This window comes from Paroedura picta, chromosome 3 (assembly GCF_049243985.1).
Source record: "Paroedura picta isolate Pp20150507F chromosome 3, Ppicta_v3.0, whole genome shotgun sequence".
Taxonomy (NCBI): Eukaryota; Metazoa; Chordata; class Lepidosauria; order Squamata; family Gekkonidae; genus Paroedura; species Paroedura picta.
Window position 1 is genome coordinate 108121363 of NC_135371.1, and position 23178 is coordinate 108144540.

The window sequence follows — 23178 nt, forward strand, 5'->3', positions numbered from 1 at the left end:
ACTTCCAGTCAAAATTCAGCAAGATCTAAAAACGTTCTATACCAAGACGTTAGTTATAGTCAGGCAGATTTTACAGCAGATGCAGTTACTACCGTCATCAAATTGTAGCAAAGCAGCCTTATCATCCTTCTGAGGCAGCATCTCTCTTCACCTGTTTCTCTAGAGTCCAATTCTACCATATTAAGCAGAAGACCCCAAAGAACTTGAACACATAGTCCTTGGGGCACAAACTCTGAACCTCCCTCTCCCCATGCCTCAATGGATCTATCCTTTTCAAATGCAAAAATGGCACAACTACTGACACCACATTCTACAAATTATTGGAGAAAATCACTTCTGGTCAAACTGAAGGCATCATGGGATTGTTGAAGTCAGCTTCACAAACAAACCCCAGAAACCCCAGAAGTTTCTAAGCAATAAAAATGCTGCTGGCTAGCCCAAGCATATCTGCAGTGCCTCTAAAGCAAATGAGAAACACCTCATTTGTTTTGTTTAACTTTCCCTGATAGGTTACCTGTAGCCAGACTAACAAATATGGTGGTAACTTACAAGCCTCATTTAAGAACTGCAAATAATTCGGATAATATCTCAGGGCTCCTTCCTAGATGCCAGCTAGATAACACATTTGTTTCACATCTTTGCTCAACCAGCTTTTTGAGGTGGTATCCAAAATTTATTAGGATAGCACTGTAATATTTTAATAGGATTAAACCAAACAACCTACTAACTGAATTGTGTTTGGAATATTTGATGACCACCTTAAGTGGTATGTAGACATTTTATGGCATACAAATATCCAATGGGTGATTTCCATTCAACAATCCTTTTCCCTCCAGAAATGTTCACATTGGATGTTAATAATGTGTTATGTGCTGCTTGAAATCTCACACAAACATACAATGAAAAGCAGGCATTAACTCAGTCGGAATCAAGCTGACATCATTATGATGCCACTGGACAAAGCAATAGTCTGGTAGCCATGGACACAATAGATAGCCCAAAGTAAACACATGGAGGTATGTAAATTAGGGAAAAATCTGAACACAAACAGCTCTTAAATGTGACAAATAATGTTCCAAGGATCAACACTCTGCAACACTCTGTTTGTAGCACAGCCGTCTGGGAGTGTTTACTTGCAACCAGACTGGCAGCCTGATGCCACATAGTCCTTTAAATTACCAAGCAGATCACTTTCTATACATGATGTTTTGAGAGCAGAATACTCAACCTGCATATGTCAAGACAAGCGGGGGGGCACTATTTTAAAAAATAACTCTTCATGTAAACATTTGTATTTGCTGTGTAAAATTGCCCTATCTGTAAACCGCGCAGGGAATGGTATAAATAAAACAGTAACTCTAAGGGGAGTGGGCCAAGTCCAGGATAGGAAATAGGGCCCCTTGACCCAGGACTGACGGCAGAGGGGCCAATTGGCACGCAGCCGATTGGACCCTTGGCCCCAGGCTGATATCGGAGGGGCCAATCACACCTCCCAACCTCCCCACTCCCTCCCCCAGTCACCGGAGACCACTGGCCACCTTCAGTACCTGCGGCGCTCCCAGAAGGACAGTCACCGCTGAGCTCACTCCTGTCCCCGGACTCTGCCTCAACAGTAAGGCCCACCGGCCCCAGGCTTGCCGGGCCATGGGGTAGGCCTAGAGTTGGGGGGGTGGCAAGATACCCTGCGGCCTGGCAAGAGCACCCGCCACCTCAACAAGGTGGCGGGTGTGCTTGCCGGGCCACAGGGAAGGCCTGGAAGGGGGGGTGATAAGCTTCCCCATGGCCCGGAAAGCACACCCACCACCTTGACGAGTTGGCAGGTGCGCTTGCCGGGCCACGGGGAAGCCCTGGAACTGAGGGGGGTGGCAAGCTCAAGGCCTTCAACATGGTATGGCAAGCACACCCACTGCCTCTTCGAGGCGGCAGCTGTGCTTGCAGGTCTGCAGGGAAGGCCTGGAGCCAGGGGCCCAGGTTGACAGCTTCCCCGCCACACGGCAAGCGCACCTGCTGCCTCAAGGAGACAGTGGGTGCGCTTGCCGGGCCATGGGAAGGCCTTGAGCCGGAGGTGGGGCCTTCCTTCATCCCATCACTTTCTTTCTCCACTTCTTCCTCCCTTCCAACCATCCATCCCTTAATCTACTTTCTCCTCTTTCTTTCTTTCTTTCTTTCTTTCTCTCTCTTTCTTTCTTTATTCCTTCCTTCCTTTCACTCACTCTCTCCTTTCTGTCTCTCTCTTTGCCTCTATCTCTCCCTCTCTTTCTCTCTCTCTCTTTCTTCCTTCCTTCTTTCTATCGTTCCTTCCATCCATCCATCCATCCATCCATCCCTTTATCTCCTTTCTCCCATCCATCACTTTCTCTCCTTCCTTCCTTCCTTCCTTCCTTCCTTCCTTCCTTCCTTCCTTCCTTCCTTCCTTCCTTCCTTCCTTCCTTCCTTCCCTTTCTTTTCCTCTCTCTCTCTGCCTCTATCTCTCCCTCTCTCTTTATCTCTCTCTTTCTTCCTTCCTTCCTTCTATCCTTCCATCCATCCCTTTATCTCCTTTCTCTCTCCCATCCATCCCTTTCTCTTTTTTCTTTCTCATCTTTCTCCTTTCTCCTCCTCTCTCTCTTTCTTTTCTCTTTCTCTCTTCCTTCCCTTTATCCTCTTATCTCTCTCTTTCTCACTTTCTCTCCCCCCCCTCTTTCTCCCTTTCTCTATGCCTGCCTGCCTCCCTGCCTGCCTTCCTCCCTCCCTCCAGTATTCTGGACAGTGCATCTTTTCCCTCCCTCCCTCCCTCCCTCCCTCCCTCCCTCCCTCCCTCCCTTCAAACCCAAAACGTCAAAGCATTACACTCCACCATCACACCATGCTAGCGCCCGTTGTATTTCCTGTTACAACGGGCTTAAGCTACTAGTCTTAAATAATTTGGTAGTTCATCACTCTGTAAAACACCTTGATACTGAAGTGAAAAATCCCATTTACATTTCAAATAATATTCTTTAGTAACAGAATAAGAAAACCCAACAGAACTCTGTGCATGGACCTTTTGTAGTTTATTAAGCTTTACACTCACCTGTTTTGTAAAGCTGATCCTGACTTGTTCTATTTTTACTAGAGACACTAGCTCTGACCAGGAAACCCCAGATTAGCCCACTCATTAGATCTGAGAAGCTAAGCAGGGTTGGCCCTGGTCATTATTAGATGGGAGACCACCAAAGAAATCCATGGTCTCTAAGCAGAGGCAGACAATGGCAAGCATCTCAAATCTTGCATATTCCAACAGAACATGTGGGAACCTAAGTTTCTCAGAAACTGGTGGAAAATTTCTGATTAAACATGCATTTTTATCAGCAGCAGAATAGCTGATTGAAGCCATCCAAGAAGTGAGTGGGTCACCTAGCAGACACACACCTTGGAATCAGACTCTACCACAAATTAAAATACCAGCTCTGTCCTTACAAACCACTCCAATAAAATCAACTAAACCATCTTGGGCTCATCCACTGCCTATAGTACAATGGAATATATGTCATTGAGCAACAATGCTCTCTAAATAGGAGAAACTGAATTTTCTTTCTTCAATAAATGGAGACAAGTCTAAAATTAAAAAGGGCAATACTCAGAAATCCATAGAATATTTAAGTCTTATAGGACAGCCTGTTGCTGATCTAAATACTATAATTCTCCTGTAGAACAAAAAGAAATCATAATATGTAAGTGCTGAATGACGGTCAAACTCACAATGAATGCTGTCTCTTCCAGGACTGAGCAAGAACTTGGAATTTCTTAGTCAATGTGAAAAATAGCAAAATCTGGAATTTCCTGCCCTAATACTGGTTTAACTAGGTTAGCAATCTTTTCTATACCAGATTTAATGCTTATATTTCATCGTGTATTTCCTGCATTTCATGGCCTAGGGGAGCTAGGCTTTAAGTTGCTGCAGAATGTGGCACCAGCACTATCAGGCCCAGTGAAGAGATCTTCATATTCTTCTCTCTTTCCACCTGATCACTGGAGGATTACAGGTTCTGGATTTGAAATAGCAGCCTTTTATATTCTAGAATTCTAGACAGCATCCTAAAAAGCAGAGACATCACCCTGCCAAAAAAAAGTGCGTTTAGTCAAGGCTATGGTATTCCCAGTTGCAATGTATGGCTGTGAAAGTTGGACCATAAGGAAGGCCAAGAGTCAAAGAATTGAGGCTTTTGAACTCTGGTGCTGGAGAAGACTCTTGCGAGTCCCTTGGACTGCAAGGTGAACAAACCAGTCAGTTCTAGATGAGATCAGCCCGGACTGCTTCTTAGAAGGCCAGATCCTGAAGATGAAACTCAAATACTTTGGCCACCTCATGAGAAGGAAGGACTCCTTGGAGAAGAGCCTAATGCTGGGAGCGATTGAGGGCAAAAGAAGAAGGGGACGACAGAGAATGAGGTAGCTGGATGGAGTCACTGAAGCAGTAGGTACAAACTTAAATGGACTCCGGGGAATGGTAGAGGACAGGAAGGCCAGGAGGATCATTGTCCATGGGGTTGCGGTGGATCGGACACAACTTTGCACCTAACAACAACAACAACATATTCTAGAATGGTTTTTGCCTGCTTGTTTCCATTTTCCATTGACAATCTGCAGGTAGTGTTTGTGGATCAAGCTGTACCATATGTCCATTAATAAGCACAAAACTAATTACTCACAATTAAGGGATCAGCTCTTCCCATTCTAATAACAGTCCTGTTGATAGTGCGTAGCAACTGGACCATTATTTCTTGAATATGCTGGTAAGTGGACTCCTGCAAAGTAAATACAATTGTGAGATAACAAGGAGGACACTCTACAAAGAAACTTCATAGGGGGACTTAATCTTTACCATATGAGCTACCACTTCAAATGGTAATACAAATTGATTCTTGAAGGGATTGGATCCTGCCTACATTTCTATGGTGCAAAAATTGGGGTAAGGCTTACAAATTTCCTCAATTATTCCTGGAGATCTCATGTCTCCCCAGGAGCAACTTTTTGGAGGGCATTTTGAACTTCTGAAGAAGAAGACAAAATCACCCCTTTTTCCTTGCACCTGCAGAAATCTAAGAACATAAGAGAAGTCATGTTGGATCAGGCCAATTGTCCATCTAGTCCAACGTTCTGAGTCCCACAGTGGCCAAAACTCAGGTGCCATCATGAGGCCCACAAGTAAAGCCAGAACTTCCACTGCTGCCCCTGAGGACCACGGATAAAGAGCATCACCGTCCCAGTCATAGTGTTCCATCTATAATTTGAGGCTAATAGCCAGTGCTCTAGGATGGATCCAGCCAAGGATTTACACCTAAAGACAAAATAGACAAAACCAAAAAGAGAGGACTGTAGAATAGAAATTCTACATCAATGTACACTGTGATTGCATACATTGGATTCCAGATATTCTGGTTTCCTTTTGGGATGCAGGATTTATACCTGGCTAGGGGCCGTTCCGCATTCGTCCAAAATAGCACAATGGTTACAAATTGAAATCACTACAGTTTTGCCGTTATGCACAACGTCGTTGACAATCTGCAACACTCCTGAAACCGATCCGCAAAAAGCGCTTCGTTGTAGCGCTTTCAGGGAAATCCCAAAAAGTGGATTCACCCTCCGGAAAGCGCTACACTCCTGCAACCAGTCTGCAACACTAGCGGAAAAGTTCTGTGCGTTACCATTGTTGCGGTTTCTGCAAAGTCCCTCCCCCTGGCTCTTTCCTCTGATCTTCCAGCGAAGTGATCGCCATTTTTTTTTCTCCGAGCGAGCGGAGATCAACACACTGGCAAGCCTTCGTTTGCCCAGCGAGGCTTCCCCGGCTGCAGTCCCTCTGTTTAAAGTCACCAAGCACAAGCAACACAGAGGCCCGTTTGCTGGTTTATTTTCCCTTTATTTTTCACACTATTTTCGGCTGAAAATCGCGTCCATGAGGGGGGGGGTATTTTTTTTTCACTCGGGGAGAGTCGCAACGATGAAATGGCAGCTCAAACACCACCTGCTAGCTGGATGGGTCTCTCCATTGCAACGAATCAACGCAGATTCGTTGCAACGTGTGTGTGTGTGTTTTTTAACCTTCCTTAAAGGGAAAGGGGCTGTTTGGGAGCATGATAACGGCCGCCCATTGGCTGCTTGATGGTCAGGGGCGGGACACAGCTTGGCAATATCGCTTCCTGGCTAGCGATTTTTTCCGAGACCGGAAACCTGTGGGAAACGATAGAAACGCAACTGGATTCCACTACAAAGGCAGGTATGCATAATGACGAATTCCACTATTTAAAATGGCGATTTTTCGTTCCGTAAACAATTTGCAACATGGATCCCGGTGCAGAATGGCCCTAGGTATAGAAAAAATTCAACCTACCTACCGTATTTGCCGGCGTATAAGATGACTGGGCGTATAAGACGACCTCTCAACATTCCCACTCAAAATATAGAGTTTGTTACATTACATTACAGTACTATGGGCCAGTATGGGCAGCTATGTCTATCCCAGCTGAAGTGCACCCGGCGTATAGGACGACCCCCCCACTTGGAGGCATGTTTTTCAGGGGGGGGAAGTAGTCTTATACGCCAGCAAATACCGTACTCTCTTTATGTGCTATTTTGTCAACCAGGGGCTTTTGAGGTGAATACATCTTTAGGTGCATCCATGAACCTGGGAAATGGATATGACTATGGAAGGGACTCTCATGCCCATCCCGCTCCTGAAGAAACCTAGTGAAGCTGTCTGCTTTGCCAGGCACCCAGTGGGGGGGGGGTGAGCAGAGCAATGGCAGAGGGAGAGCCACGCATTCCAAAGAGTGGAACCACAAGCAGGCATGCAGCAGGGCCCAGGGCATGCGGCTTTAATGCCAGTGGCCGAATCTTGGTGTTCATGTACCTCTGCAAGGCCATGAGTCCAGCAGGTTCCCCACCTCTGCTGCTGGCCAGTACCGCACTCACTGCCTTCCCAGCCACTTTCTGGGTGTATTTCTGCCACAAAATACAGCTCCATTTAGCGATGTACATTGGCTCACCTCTGCCTTGACCTAGCAGAGGGAGGGGGGACCCCTAGTGGGTGGTTGGGGGTGCACATGAATCCCTGGGAAAGAGGGATGGGGTGCTCCTTGGTGTGGATCCAGCACTCTTCTGGCTCACTCCTGGCTGCAGCTGCAGTAGCAGTGCCTTGCTCCACACCACCTCCCTTGCCTCATCAGCCGCTAATTGATGGGGAGAGATCAAGCCATTGTGTCCTACATCTGAGCGCATCCCAGAGCCAGGCAGCCAGGGCCGCATGAACAGCAGCTCCGCCAGGCACTCAGGTGAGGAGGGAGATGGGGACAAGCAAGTAGGCTGAAGTGCCTATTGTGGGATGCACCCAGAATGGTTGTGGACTTTGGCTGGGGCCTTTCCCACCCATGGCAAAGGTTGGGGCTTGCTTGAAAGGTGGCAGGGCAGCATCCTGGCCATAGAAAGCCAGGCAAGCCTGGGGGAGAGGTGCGCAATACTGCCCCCTTCACAGACAGGGGTGGGGGGCAGCTGCTTAGTCCATAAACAATCTGAGGAGAAGAGATAAGAGATGGAGATGGTGGGGGGGTTCCTGAGCATGCTTTCTGCACTGCACCACCATTTCACGAGCTCAGGGGGCTGAGGACAAATCTCCCTTGAGTGCTAAATTGAGTTGCTGAGCCGGATGAAGTCTTCTAGCAGGTGGCTGAAATTGCCGGCTTCCAACCAATTCCCTTTCCTCTCTGTCCCTTCCCTCTTGCTTTTTTCTCCCTCCCTCTGTCTCTCTTTTTTTCTCTTCCTTTCTCTCTCATCCTTCCTTCCTTCCTTCCTTACTTCCTTCCTTCCTTCCCGTGAGTGTGTGTGTGTGTAAGAGAGAGACAGAGAGAGAGAGAGCAGGGAGGGGGGAGGGAGACTTGGCAGGAGCTTTAATGTCTTCACATAATATTACGTAAGAATTGGATCCTCACAATTTTTTTTGTATGTGTGGTATTCAAACAGTTAACATCACCCTATTACCAAACTTCTAAAGTGCTACCATCCAGGAAGTGTATCAATTAATTATGCAGGCAATTATACTAAAGTTTTAGTGCCTAGTTGGTATTAATTATGCTATTCATGACCTTCTGAATTTAGTAATTCATTAAAATTATGTCAATGCAATTTTGCCTATAGGCTCATTCAAAGTTACTAACCAAAAATGGAATCAGCAATAATAAAATAAAATTTTATATCCTGGTCTATGACAATATAATAAATAAAAAATAAAATGTAAAAGATTCAGTACAATTGCTAGCACAAATCAACTGAAAAGACATCTTCTGGCATCTAAACCACAACAAATGAAATTTCCAGTCAAACATTACGGAGGAGTACATTCAAAAGACATACTGCCACAGATGAAACAGTCCTCTCCTGGGTGAATACCACTATCAACTGAGATGCTGAGTGGAACCAGAAGAGGACTTCAGAAGGAGACATCCATTGAATGAATAGATTTATATGGGACTAAGGCTACAGTACTATTCACTGTATTTTATAAAAATCACCACTGATTGTTATGTGGAAGTATATTTTAGTACTATGCAACAAGCCACTGATTTTAAGCATCAGCTGAAAGCCTTTCCTTTCCTCAGATGCATCACTAGGCTGAAAGCTTTCTCTATGAATTTTCTCAACTATATTCTAGTATCACCTTGAGCTTCAGTCACTGGCTTAACATTTGCTATGGACATACTGTTTTTAATGTTATACAATGTATCTTTTCTTTAAGAAAAAGAAGAAAAAGAACATTTTTTTCATGCCTCACTTTTTACTATAAATAACATAAAAGGAAATAAAAACTCAACCAGGAAAACAGGTGAGACCCACAAAGGTTAGGGATAAAACCAAATGTAGAAAAATAGATACAATATTATTAGAGCTCAAAAAGGTCATAGGAACCACAAGCCTCCAGACTTATTCCACTTAGCACTGGTTCCCTGTTAGCTCTGGAGCCCATTTCAAGGTATTGACCTTTAAGTGTTGGAATACATAATATCAAATGTGCATAAATGCAGACAGATAGATGGGAAATCCAGTAGAGGCAGTAAAGGGGACAGCTAGCTAGTTTAGCAAGGTTAGGGACCTCTCCCTATTTCAAATTGTTCCTTTCTTGTCTCTGATTCTCTTAATTCTATCCAGCCCTTTCTGGTCATTAACCCCCACCTCACCCTCTCTCTCTTCATATATATAAAAGCGGAGAATATTCTCTTTCACTGCATCTGACAAAGTGTGCAGGCACATGAAAGCCTGGATAAAACTTTGTTGGTTTTAAAGGTGCCACTGGACTCATACTCTGTTATGCTGCTTCAGAACAATTGATTTACTAAAGTTTTCCAGGTTCTTCTGAGAAGAACAGTCAGCTGTTCTCCCTCTCTCTCCCAGCTAGCACCGATAGGTAGGCTTCTATCTCTCCTCTTTCCTTTGAAGTGTGTTCTTTTCTGCAATAAGTCTATTTTGGTCATAAGCAATGTGTGCTGAGCTTTTCTGCACATTTAGACTTTGGGTCAAGCATACCTATTTCTACAGGAGCTCCCCAACCATTGAGGTTATCTTCAGTGCCCTTCATTGGGTGCTGTCAGAATCTGAAGCTGGACAGATGGCAACCCCGGAACAGGCCTTCTCCATCATTGCACGGAAATCACAGAATTTATTCCCCTGGGAAGATCTATCTATTGCCCTCTATCATTGTTTTCCAGCTGCTGGTGGAGACTAATTCATTTCATCTTCCATTCCATCACTCACCCTCCTATCTTAATTGTTGTTTTAAATTTTTTGCTATATATTTAAAAGATTCTTTTAAAGTTTATGTTTTTTCACTGCCTTGAGGTCTTAAATTGGATGGAAAGGCAGCATAAAAACAGTTTCAACATAAACCAGACCACTCAGGAACACATGAAGCTGCCTTCCACTGTGACAGACCACTGGCCCATCAAAGACAGTATTTTCTACTCTGACAGGCAATCAGCACTCCAGGATCTCAAGTGGACATCTTGCACCTTGCCTGCTATTGCATCCTTTTAATTGGAATTCTGGGGTTCAAGATGGGACCTTCTGCATTTAAAATACTCCCCCACTTAGCCATACTCCTCTGCCTCTCAGGAATATCCCTTAGAATATCAACTTTTGTGGTAACCGCATAATGTAGCCGAAGTCTTACCTTTTGCAAACGCTGTTAATTTAACATTCCGGATGACGTTGTAAACAAACCGCAAAACTCCTGTCAAACTATAACGCTTAGGGGGAAATCCAGAAAAGTGGATTCCCCCAGAATAAGTCGCTACACTTCTGAGCACAAGCCGCAACACATCAGTGAAAGACACGTGCGTTCTCAAAATAGCGGCAGAAAGAATGTCCCTCCCTTGCTCTAGCCCCGAGCTTCTGGAGACGCGATCGCCATTCCCCCCCCCCCCCCGTTAAACTGGCGAAAGGAGCACAATACAGCACCCTGTTCAACACTGCCTGTAATTTTGGGCTGAAATTGCACCCATCGTCGGGGAGGGATTTTGTTTTTTTACTTTAAGAGCATATAAATGATTAAGTGCCAGCTCCTACGCCAGCAAAAAAGGTCTTTCTGAGACATTGGATGAACAAATATTCGTTGCTATAGGTACTTTCGGGTTTTTAAAAAACAGTTTTTAAAGGGAGCACGAACATAACAATTCATTGGCTGTTCTGTTTGATTGATGGCCAGGAGCGGGAAGAAGCGCAGAAAAATATCGCCTCCTTTGTTGCGATTCTGGCGAAACCAGAAACCTGTGGAGAATGAACAGACAGCTACTGGGACTTGAATATTCCGTTAGAATATGCAGAATGATGAAATTCCACTATTAAATATAGCGATTCTGCAAACTGCAAACATTTAGCAACATTGGTCCTTGTGCAGAATGGCCCCCAGCATGGAAGTCAATTGAGAGTTGGCAGAAAATTTTCACAAAATAAATGATAAATATAAAATACTACATTTTGCTAGATTAACCATTGAGATATATGATTTCATTCATTTATTTTGGATACCTATGGTGTTATTCGCCTGTTCCAAATTTGGGATTTACAGATATACCAAGGACTCAGGTTTCCAGTTGTCTTTCTCCAATAACATGGCCAGCGCAGGACTTCACAAATTTATTATTTCAATACTTAGAAACCTTTGTGAAATGCAATTCTTTCTCAACAGATGGACTATCTGAATTTCAGGACAGTAGGAGCAAAAGACTGTAGAAGTATTATTGAGCATTTGAGCAAGAATTAGGAGTGTATCTCCTTTTGCAAGTTCCCTCCATATGGTTATGCGTTATATCCATGTTTAGTACATCCATCAATTGTCTACTGTTCATGTTTAATGATCCCTATTATAGGCTGTGTTCATACTTCAGCAATACATGTTGATAGTTTCCCATTACTTTCTCACCTTGCTTAAAGTAGATTCAAATGGATTAGAAATACATCTAAAAAGAAAGCACAAGTGATTTGTGTTTCCTCTTACACTTCCTAGGTAGCAGTGGGGAGGAGGATTACATAGAGATATATGCAGACTAAGATGCAGAACATCATTTTTAAACACCAGAAACACAGGGAAAGAATATAAGAATGCAAGAACAGCCCTCCTGGATTAGACCTTTGGCCTACCTAGTTTAGCATTTTCTACTGCCCATTAGCTTCACTAGATGCCCCCAAGTTCTAGTATTTTGAAAGAAGGAGATAAAGTTTTCCCTTTGCACTCTCACTACCAGACCACTCAGGAACACATGAAGCTCTCTCATTATTTTTAACCTGAGAAATCCCAGATTATTCGGCCTTTCCTCCTAGGAAAGGTACTCCAACGTAATCATCTTGGTTGCCCTCTTCTACACCTTTTCCAGCTCTACAGCATTCTTTTGAAAATACAGTGGTCAGAATTGCACATAGGATTCCAAATGAAGAAAATTCAGTAACCTGCCAAAGCCACTCTTAATAGAGAAAAGGCTTGATGAATCAATCCTTATTTACATTGTTTGGTGTGTGTTTGAGTTGGGAAAATACTGGGCAAAATTAAATACTGCCTAACACTTGAGGAAAGAGCAAAAAATGTTTTTGGCGTTAAAAGGTTTAGGAGTCCCATCTGGAGGCTGGCATCCCTAGCTTACCAGCAGCTTCCTGTGGCCCACCCCAGAAGTTGGCCCATCATGGAATGGGTGGGGACACACAGAACAGCAGACTGCAGGCTTGCCTGGCATGCAGTTCAGATTGAAAGGAACTGGCTGAAGAGGTGCTTGGCATTCAGCAACTCTCATCCATTGCTAAAACAGAGGACAAAAGGGCAGTCTGCCAGCATCTCTTCTATCTGCTTTTTTTACCTGAGGGTGCCCATCCAAGCCCTAGAGGAGAGGAGGCCTGGAGTATGTCACCATATGGGAAGGGGGGGGGAGGGGTTGCCACCATTAGTAAGTAACAAAGTCTGCCCCTGTCCAGTGATGTGTGGGGAAGTTGCTTTGACAGTGAGGGAAGTGAAAACCAGCCACTTACAAGTGTGATGGGGTTTCAAATTGCAAAGAAAACCAGCTTAGCAGTCAGCTAGTCACCTATTTATTGCCATTTTAAAACATCAGCACTCTTAGCGGTTAAAGACTGGAAAAATGGTGAGAAAGGAGGACATTTTTTAATGGTTCTATATATAAAGCAACATGGCATTTTTGAGGATAACATAAATTAATGAAAAACTGGGTCAGAATTGAAAGTACTGGTTATTATGCTTGGCAGAGTAGGGAGGAGGTTCAGTAAAAATACCAGGCACTCTATACCTCCTGACTTTCTCAAGGCAGGTCTGGATATCTTCATTTTTTGAGAAGAAATCAAAAGTATGTTACAGAGGTCATTCCCACACTTCTCTATTTTCTCTGTTACTGCCTCACTTCCGGCTGAAGCACTCTCACAAATCAGCTGAAGGGTTGCTTTCCTATGGTTTTTCTAGGTTTAATATTTATTTACGATATTTCTATACTGCCTCTTCAGAGTGCTGCTCCAGCCACCATACAATTAAAACAATCTCACAATATTGAAAGCAAGCCATTGAAAACAAACACTGACAACATTTAATGCTTTGTTTTCAATGGCTTGCTTTCAATATTGTGACACTGTCAAGCTTTCCCTTGCACACGATCCAATAAAGGACTGCATTTCAGTTCTATCAGTAATTTTATCATCACAGACAAAGTAATGTGCAGCTCACTTTTCTTCTTTTGCTGTATCAACACAGCAGGATAATGTGAGCTGGTGTTGCAAGGGAAACAAAGAGCTCTCTAGACATGGCTTTTTTAGCCCTTTTCTAGAATTGGCTGCCTCCCTCCCCCCTGAAAAAAATACTTCAGTTTATTGTTGCCTGCTATTGTGGTGTGTTAAAATGGATGCAAAGGATTTTTTAAAAAGACATAGCCAGGGAAAATAGAAGAAAGAGGAGGCTAGGAAATGGGCCGTGGAGGCAGACATGTAACAATAGAGTTGGTTTTTATGCCCCGCTTTTCTCTACCCAGAGGAGTCTCAATCAGCTTACAATCACCTTCCCTTCTTCTCCCCTCAGCAGACACCCTATGAGGTAGATGGGGTTGACAGAGCTCTGATAGAACTGCTCTGTGAGAACAGCTCTAACATGACTGTGACCAGCCCAAGGCCACCCAGTTGCATGTGGGGGAGTGGAGAATCAAACCTGGCTCTCCAGATTAGAGGCCACCACTCTTAACCACTACACCAAGATGGCTCTCTTGTGTAGCATATTGCACAGATGTCAAAAATGCTTCCAAAGTGTTCCTTTCAGAAACATCAGTGAAAAGACTTTTAAAAGCACAATGAAAGGTGGGGGGGGGGGGAACAAACAAGCAGAGCAATGCCAGGCAAAGATGATGTGTTTAAGAAGCCAAGTTGGAATAAGACACCATGCAGAAATGAACAGAATGTGGGAAAGATTCAGCAGGTTTTCTCAATTTAACCATTTGTGGAGAGAGGATTAATCCCAAGTTCTGCAGAAAAACAGCATCTGAACAGGTCCTCTCATGTTTACATAGACCCATCTCAATGAAACCATTTCTTCACATCTCACGAAACTGTCACCTATGAGAGTTCTCACCAAATGTAGAAGCTTTTGTGCTCTTCTTACTTTATTTATTCAATCAACAGTAGCTGCCATCAAACTTCATTCATCTTGATTGCTCCCTTTTGTAGTCACATACAGCTTTCATTGCTCTACCACCCAGGCACATTCAAACACCCAAAACACTGGACACACACCTTGCCTATTCAAACATGCAGTACTACCAGCATTTCCAGTTTCTTCGAGCAGTTAAACTTACAGACAATGAGCTCGTACCTACTCTAATTGCACTAGGCATACCACCCTTCATCCTTTTACTTTGATCAGCAATTACAGTGCCTGATGCCACAGTGGGGTACCTTGCTTTCCAAAAGTAGCATCTGGTTGTTTGGCAGTCTTCCCAATTCCTTTTGGCATGTTTGGCATTTTCAAAGGGTCTGTCATATACAGCTGCTGGGTTCTGACAGGGTTTTCCTCAGAGGCTGTTCCCTTCCTCTCCCTCCCCTTCGCTCCTTTTTCCTTAATAAATCTAATGAGCAACTCAGGGCTAAAGGTCTCTAATTAGATGTTGTCGTCTTCCCCAAAGAACCCCTCATAATATATGCTGACTAATTAGGTTAAAGTTTAGATTTTGTCCAAAAGGCCCCAGCTTGAAGAATTTATAACTCAGCTCTTTTTTCATGGAAATTTGACCATTTAAGTTTTGAACAAAAAGTAAACAGCAGAGGAACTGTATAGAACTAATTCTGAGTTTGGATGGAAGGCAAAGACTAAGAACTGGACTAGTTTTTTTTTGCTAACGGTCTCTGGTCTTTTCATTTGTAGAGCTGTTATGGAAAATGTACAGGCAATATTCTATTCAATAAGGAACTATATATAATTATTTCAACTTTTAATAAGGATGTTACAACATATATGTGAAAGAAAGATCAAAAACAGTCAGGTAGTCACCATGGCAACCAGGATCACCATGGCCCCAAGACCTGGTATAGAGTTGCTGCAGGGGAGAGGGGCAAACAGAAGACTGTGCATACTTCCCATGACTAGAAGTATATTCACCAACACATATGCCTCTACATTCATAGAACCAATCAAAGCAGAGAAGAAATCCTTACCATGTGGAAGCCTACCTAATGAGTCAGAATGCATGCCCCAATCATGCAGAATAATTTAACTGGCCATTCTACCTGGCTAGATCAGAAGATGAAAATGCAGTTTGTTATTTAGAAAGTATATATGCCACCTTCACAAACACTTCAAGTGTTTTCATTAAAATTAAAACAATGAACCCAACTAAAAACAACCCAGTCAGCAATAATAAATCTTAACCAGGCTGCCACCGCTCCGTTGCAGCAAGGCAAAAAGCCCTTCCATTCCCTGTGTGAGCACAGGGGAGGGGCTCTCCCAAAACATGCTGGCTGCACTGACGCAATGGCTCCACACACGCAACGTGGGGCTGGAAGCACCAGTAGCACTCCGCTGCCGCATCAGTGTGTGGGGGGGTTGGGGACACTGCATGATGGTGGGGAGTAGCATGCTGCTCTCCCACTATGGTGGGGGTGTGGGGATGTCTCTGTCAGATCTACAGAGCTGCGGAGCTGGCAGGGATGATAGGTGTCCCTGCAGTGATGCCGTAGGCTGGGGGAGGAGCTGGGCCTTCAGGCTCAGCTCCTCTGATTATGCACAAGGCTAGCCCAACCTAGCCCTCACCTGTGCCCATGGTGGTCCCAGGCCCGCAGAAGAATACGTGCTTCCTTAATGCGGGTCTTTCAAGGGCCTGGGTCAGGCCAGGCCTTGGATGGCAGCGAAATCATGCATAATCAGGGATCTTGCTATGTGTCATAACCAGTACAGCCCTCCTGAAACCAGGTAAACATAGTAGGTCAATGCTATTGTATTTGTACAGTTCCCAAATAAGGCACAAGAACTGTCTTTTTTTTGGCAGGAGGAAAAAATATAAAAGTTTATTTTAAATTCTATAACTGAGTTGTGAGGGTATAACCCCTTGATATTTTTATACAGGCAATATGCAACAGCAAAAAGACTATAATGAAGGGAATAACAGCTTTAGCAAGCAGCTAAGGATAACAGTTAAATGTTAACTTAAAAAAAAAAGATAAAGGGCAAGCATAATTAGATGTTTTTTATATGCAAAGCATCATTCTGTCAACTAGTGGAAGTGAATTTAGCATTATCATAGGCAAGCATGTGATAAATATATCATTCAGTCATATGTGATAAAAATTACATAATAGATAAAAATGAATACCGAAAGAACACTATAATATCTATACCACGTTTACTCCATAATTATCTTAAATCACTACACTTTAGATGTCAAAGGGGCAGCTACAATTCAACTGAGGTTTAGTGTATAAGTCTGTTCATATTCTACTAGATTCATTTATAAACGTAGATAATGAATGCAGCTGCAAAGCTTTTTTGCAGGATGGTGGGATTGTAAAATGCTGAAGCATTTTAATTGCTGTTCCCCAAAGAACCTTTACCACCATTTAGATGAAGGGTCAAGTCCAATAATTAAAATCTTAGGCTTACCTGGGACTTAACCATATTGAATTCAGGACTTAAAAGTTAAACCTCAGCAGAACTAGGATATTGCAATATATTTTCTCTCCTTTTTCAAAAATCCATAAGATGTAGCAATAGTCATTGACAGAACATCTCAACCATCATGTTCCTAAGCTTGATTTTTAGGTGCTTGCCATATGTCTTAAATTAGCCAGTATTAAAACACAGGAAAAGCAGAGTCTAGATATGGTTAATATTTAGTTTCTATGATTTTCAAAATAAAATTTTTATTCAAAAATAAATACTTCCTTTCTAGAAAATGAGTATACTTCCCAGAATTTAATTCTTCATTATTTATTTGGAGAAATTACTTCCTGGAAGAAAAGTATGTGGAGTTGGGTGGGGAAAGAAGTTCCGTGAGTTCTCACTTTGTGATCCCAACACATAAATCAGACACAGTTTCTTTTCCTTTCATTCTTTTCCTGTTCAGTATACTTTTGTATACTTTTTGCTGTACTTGTATACATTTTGCTGTACTTGTATACTTAAGCTCTAAGTCAAAGCCCTTCCATTAGAAACATCACACATCTTCATATTTCTCCAGCAAGCAGCATTTCTAAGCAGCTTGCCCAATATGCTATGAAGCCATTAAAAATTCCCTGACTTTGAAAGCATGACATACAGGAGTTTCAATCTAAGCACAATCCCACTGAGAGATTCATTAAGTCTACAATCAAGAATCTTAGAATCATTCAAAAAGAAATAATTTCTCAGACAAGAAAATGATAGATGGTTTAAATGAATCCTAAAAAACAACAACAAATGATACCAGTTTTCCAGCTCAGTTTATCTCTACTAGATACTTGCAAAATTCTACCAAGGGAATGCTTAAAAGTCACAGAATTGTAGAAATAATGGTATGCCAGCTACTATATCAAGTAATTGTCATAATATCTGATATTTTCTACCCGTTAACTCTTCTGATACATTACTAAGTTTAAGCACAGTTCTATCAGAGTCCCAAGCAGATTTCTACCCTTCTATACCCAATAGTGTTTGGAAGGATGTAAGAGTGCACTGTAAATTATATTTTAAATAGAATAGCTACCACATCAATGTATAATGGGACTGTCTCTATGACAAATAAGGAGATCATGGTTCTACTTCAGGTTCTCTCTAGCAATATCACAAAAGCAGAATGATCTCAAAAGAAATCTCTGGCATTTTCTACTTAATGAAATGTCTCTAATAGAGTAAGAATAGTTTTAGGCTACTCTTAGATAGAGTTGAATAAGAATACAATTGTGGAGCAGGTATTTTTCATTTATACAGAATTTTATCAATGCCATAAAAACTGTTATTCGGCACTTTCCTCCATATCTTTATACCGCTCCGTGGTATAAATAAAAGCCTAAGGATGGTGGGCTCATTCCGAGATAGCTTATAGGAGCTAACAATTGGCCCCTGGCCCCTGGACTGAAGATTCCCCGCAGGACGCGTCAGGTAGGCGGCTGCCGAGGGGAGGCTTCGGCCCGGGCCTCAGAGCACGCCTGCTGTGTCCCTGCTCCGAGCCCCACGTCGAAGATGGGGACTCGCAGGGGAGGGGGCAGGCGGGGCAGGCTTCAATACTGCCCTTGGAGCAGGCCCACTCCGAAGCTGGGGACTTGCGGGGGAGGGGGGTGGGCGGGAGAGGGGTGGGTAAGGCAGGCTTCCCCAGTGATGCGGGGTGAGGGGTGGGGGTGGGCTGCCCCGGCCCCTTATGGATGGGCTTTGAAGCCTAGTGCCAAAATGAAGCAGAGAATTAATGAAGCACTATATCTTCCATACTGCAATACACTAGGCATTCAAGGGAAGATGCTCCATTGGTCCTGTGGATGGGTTGGGTATCATCCCCTACAAGCTGCGTCAAGATTCATCTTGTTGGTTTGGCTGATGCCAAGGCAGCACTATCACACTCCACAGCATCTTAAAGGGTTTGGAGTCACTCTTGTTGTGAGAAGAGGCATCAGCAAAAGACCAGGCTCATTGTTTAACTTTGGCGGGGTCAGCAGTGAGCCAGCAATATGATGGGCTTTCTTCCATCTTCCTCCCAGTGATTAGTAAGTACAGAGGCGAGCCTTATTTTCATCAGCATGTTTCTAGCCACTAATTTACACATTTGAGTTCTGAAAGCAGAAACTGGATGACAATTGGAATTTTTCTGGTTAACTGAACAATAATTTTCATTGTGATCTGTCATAGTTAAGAAAGTTGGGAAGATAACAAAGAGCCAGGCAACATAGCTTTTTCATGTATTTTGGTCATAACCAAACAAAGAGAAGCAAGTAACTGGAACTCGAAAGTCTAAATTTTGAACCTAGTTCAAAAAGCTGTGCTTACATGGACACATTTGTAAACCTCAAACCAGTGAAGGCACTTTTGGCAAATACTAAATGATTTATAATCTGTAATATAAATAAAGCCCAACTGGGGTGGTGGGAGCAGTTGGGACTCATCGCCTACCTGATTGGCTGTCCATCCAATGAACAGGCAATCAGGTAGGCTGTCTTGTCCTTGGCTGCATCTCCCTCCAATTTTTTCCATGTGGAAGAAGTGCCAGCCCGCTCTACTGGACTGACTTTGAGATTGTGATCTGGGGAGGGGACTGGGATTGGGGCCATGGTTCAGGAAGGGAGGAAGGGAACTCTCACCAGTGCTCCCCCCCCCACTCCAAGCAGCCCCGCCGTGTCCTTGCCACGCCTCAGCGGGGAGTCCCGGGTAAGGGGGGGAAAGGGAGCCAGCCTCTACCAGTGTTCATCCTCACCCCGAGCATTCTCACCACGGCCTTGGCGGGGCTGCCCAGGTCAGAGGGGGAAGGCTAGCACTCTTTGTAATTTTTGTTCAACCGTCTTTTTCCTAGTATTATATAACTGAGAAGTTACACCAAATATTATTGGATTGCTTAATATAAATCCAAATGTCAGATAACACTCCTGTATGCCATTTATTTATTAATTCTCTTTTTATAAACCTGTTTTTACGGCTAACACATTACATATATTTAAAACATTATATTATAGCTAATGAATACATGTGATAAGTTTTGTACCATAGCATTATCTATGAGTTGGCTGAGCAATTGGTTGCCATTTGACATCTACACTGAAGCTTTTGTAGTCTCTTTATAAATTAATCTGTGCTTCTTTTTGCACCTCAGAATTATGTGGACATAGCCAGTAGCACAAAAGATCAGAGTCACTTTCACTGCTGGAAAGAAATACTGGGGTATACATTGACAGAGATACAGAGTACCTGCAAGCACTTGGCCGCACAGCTGGATGCCCAATTGATTTGGCTGGCAGGATCCAGCAAAGAACTTAGCAGAGGCTTGGCAGAAGGACTGAGTATCTGCAAACACTGTCAGTATCTGCAAAGATTTGCCTGGTAGAATACAGCAGAGCATGGGATGATACAGGGGAGCCATGTGTACAGGCAGGGGCACATATTGCACAGCCAGAGTAACATATTGCACATCATTGTCATCTGTACTACAGAGGAGTGACAGGGTTCTTAGATGGAGGTTATGATACTTTCTGGGGGGGGGGGGGCTACAGCATGTCCTCCTGAAAGTTATCAGAGACCATGGGGCTGACTGATCTCCCCCTCGTGAGCTGATCTCCCCCTCGTGGCAATAACATCGTGGAAAAAAATTGTTAGCATGTAGTACAGTTAAGTGAGCACCTTGAGGCAACATTTGGATGAAGAAAGTTTAGCCCTTAGACCTTGGGGACTGGGACAGGAAAGCCTTGATGGGGAACCATTATCTTCAACCCATAGACCATGCCCCTAGAGGACAGGAAGTGACATCCCCATTGGCAGCCCTACTGACCTCCTCTCCCTTTGGTGGTCAGGAGCAACTGGCAGCCAGACTGGGCTGGGTGAATGGAATTTTGGTCTGTCCTGGTGAGGGGCCAATAGGAAGGCACTTTGCGTGCCTCCCCATTGGCTGCTTGGCCCTGGATGGACACTTGGGAGGGCCCAATCAGGAGCCGCTTTGCGGCTCCTGATTGGGCCCTCTGAGTTTTTATCCTGGACAGGGCCCGCCCTAACTCCTCCCCAGGTGGCCTTACTCTTTTATTTAATAGGACCCTGTCCTATTTAAAGATATTCAGAAGCACATATGGTAATTAGCTTGGTAGATTAATACAGATGCACCATTATGATATCTTTAAATTTAGACCAAAGGATTTCTAAAGCACATTTCTCATTCACTCACTCCTTTCCATGGTTTACTTTAACATTCCACATTAAATACTGGTGTTAACTATAGCAGACTATCCAGGATTGCCAAACACACACAAAGATCTGGTTTACAAACCACAGTTTCAAACAATCCTGGGTAACTGCATTTAAGAGAGAAGGAGAAATGTGAAAACCACATTATGTTCTAAACTGTCAAAGAATGGTATGTGTATAAACTGTCAACAATATACTGTAACAAAGGTGTACAGTTCTCTTTGATATAATAAAATGAAGCTGCTTCAGGTCTGATGAAGTGTCAATGTACATCATCTTAAAAATCAGAAGATGAAAAAATGTCTGCTGTCTACACCACTGTCACACCTAGAATTTCAGGAATGATGTCAATCCAGTAGGACTCTCTTACATTTAGAATTCAAATGAGAGTCATGAGCATCAATATATTACTACTTAATCAGCACAGACTTACTACCAAATGGAATTATCTTTATAATCATTGGCATCAACAATACTCACTGCATTTTGACAGCTGAGAACCTGTAGGATGCTGTTGAGTAATTCGACACAAGGCTTCTTCTTGTGTAACAGTGGCTGTGACTCTTCCCTTGGATCAAGCATTTCCTTCAGTTCTTTAGTAATGACAGGAAGCAGAATGTCTCTGCATTCTAAAAGTAACAATTTGCTAGTTAGAAGGTGAGTGAAGTCAGCAATATTTTTCAGATTTCCCGTCTTTTAAAATCTCAGGACAGACATGTATCTTCAGCTAAGCGCATACTAGCTATCATTCTTTATATCTTTTAAATATCTGAAGACATGCTTTCAACTTGCTGAAATGTCCGTAGCAATTTAGCAAAGTAACTTCCACACACAAAGCTTATTGGCTGAATCAGTGAATCAATCTGTGCAAAATACATTTATGCTTCATCTGTGGGTCATACAACGCCTTTCTTCAAAGCTAATTTGCTCTGATTCCATTTTTCATTTCCGATTAAAATTGCCTCAGGGGAGACAAAAACATGGATACAACACATAAAGACAGAAGAATATGCTATGTTTTACACTAAATCAAAGCCAATAAGCCAAATAATATGAACAGCTAAACAGAAGACCTATTTGGCAAGGAATTACCATCTACTGAGCAATGCTTTATTCTGTCCTCATTTACACAAAAGGAGGGGAAGAAAATCATCCTTCACACATATCCATACTGGTCTGGCTTCCGTCCTGGCCATAGGGTGGAGACCGTGCTGGTTGCCTTAATGGATGATCTCTGGCACCAACTGGATCAAAGAAGATTGAACATTCTCATATTATTAGATATATCGGCCACATTTGATGTGGTCGATCACAAGATTTTGGACCGCCGCCTCACTGACAGGGGATAGGAGGAACAGCCCTTAAGTGGCTGACCTCCTTTCTTGAGAACAGGTCGCAGAGGGTGGTGGTAGGGGAGAGTTTAACTGACTCCTTTGCACTACCGTGCGGGGTGCCACAGAGAGAAGTGTTCTCCCCTACTCGTCTTAAAATCTACATGCCCCCTCTTGCTCAGTTTGTTCAGAGTTATGAGCTGGGTTGTCATCAATATGCAGATGACACCCTGCTCTATTTCCTGATGGATGGATGGCCAGATGTTCCCCCCTCCCGCAGAGTCATTTGCCAGCTGTTCGGAATCAGTGGCTGGATGGATCAGGAAGAGTCACCTGAAACTCAACCCCTCCAGGACAGGGGCCCTGTGGCTGGGCCAAAAGGGACAGGATCAGGAAGCATGCCTTCCCTGACTGGATTGGGTACAGCTAACATCTGCACCTCTAGGCAGGAATTTGGGAATGCTCTTTGATGATATCCATGGAGGCTCAGATCACTAATGTAGCCCAAACAGTGTTTTTTCATCTGCTCCGAACTAAGCTACTAGTGCCCTACCTGTCCTCTGAACACCTGGCCACTGTGATCCATGTAATAGTCACTTCCAGATTAGACTTCTGCAACTCACTCCATGCGGGCCTACCCTTGTCCCTGCCTGGAAATTGCAGTTGGTCCAGGATGCGGCTGCACAAGTCCTCACTAAGTCACCTTGGTGAGCTCATGTCCAGCCTTTGCTGAGACAGCTACATTGGTTGCCAGTCTGCTACCAGATCAAGTTCAAGGTACTGGTTTTGACCTTTAAGACTATTACACAGCTTAGGGCCCACCTACTTACAGGACCGCTTACCTCCTTATGCCCCCCGCAAGGCTCTCCGCTCTGCGGGTACAATTGAAATTGTAATTGTGATTTGGGGGGATTTTATTATTGTTTTATGGGGTGTTTTAACCTGTTATGACATTTTAACCAATGC

General features: G+C 43.5%; 1 protein-coding gene across 1 annotated transcript in view; it reads right to left on the minus strand.

The window, feature by feature from the left end:
- The window catches only part of DOCK2 (dedicator of cytokinesis 2), a 430014-nt gene that overhangs the window by 291131 nt on the left and 115705 nt on the right, over positions 1-23178 (minus strand). The window contains exons 26-27 of the mRNA XM_077327133.1: positions 21362-21510; positions 4671-4766 (exon numbers count right to left, since the gene is read on the minus strand). Coding sequence (XP_077183248.1) covers positions 4671-4766; positions 21362-21510 — 245 coding nt within the window. The remainder of the gene's footprint in view (positions 1-4670; positions 4767-21361; positions 21511-23178) is intronic.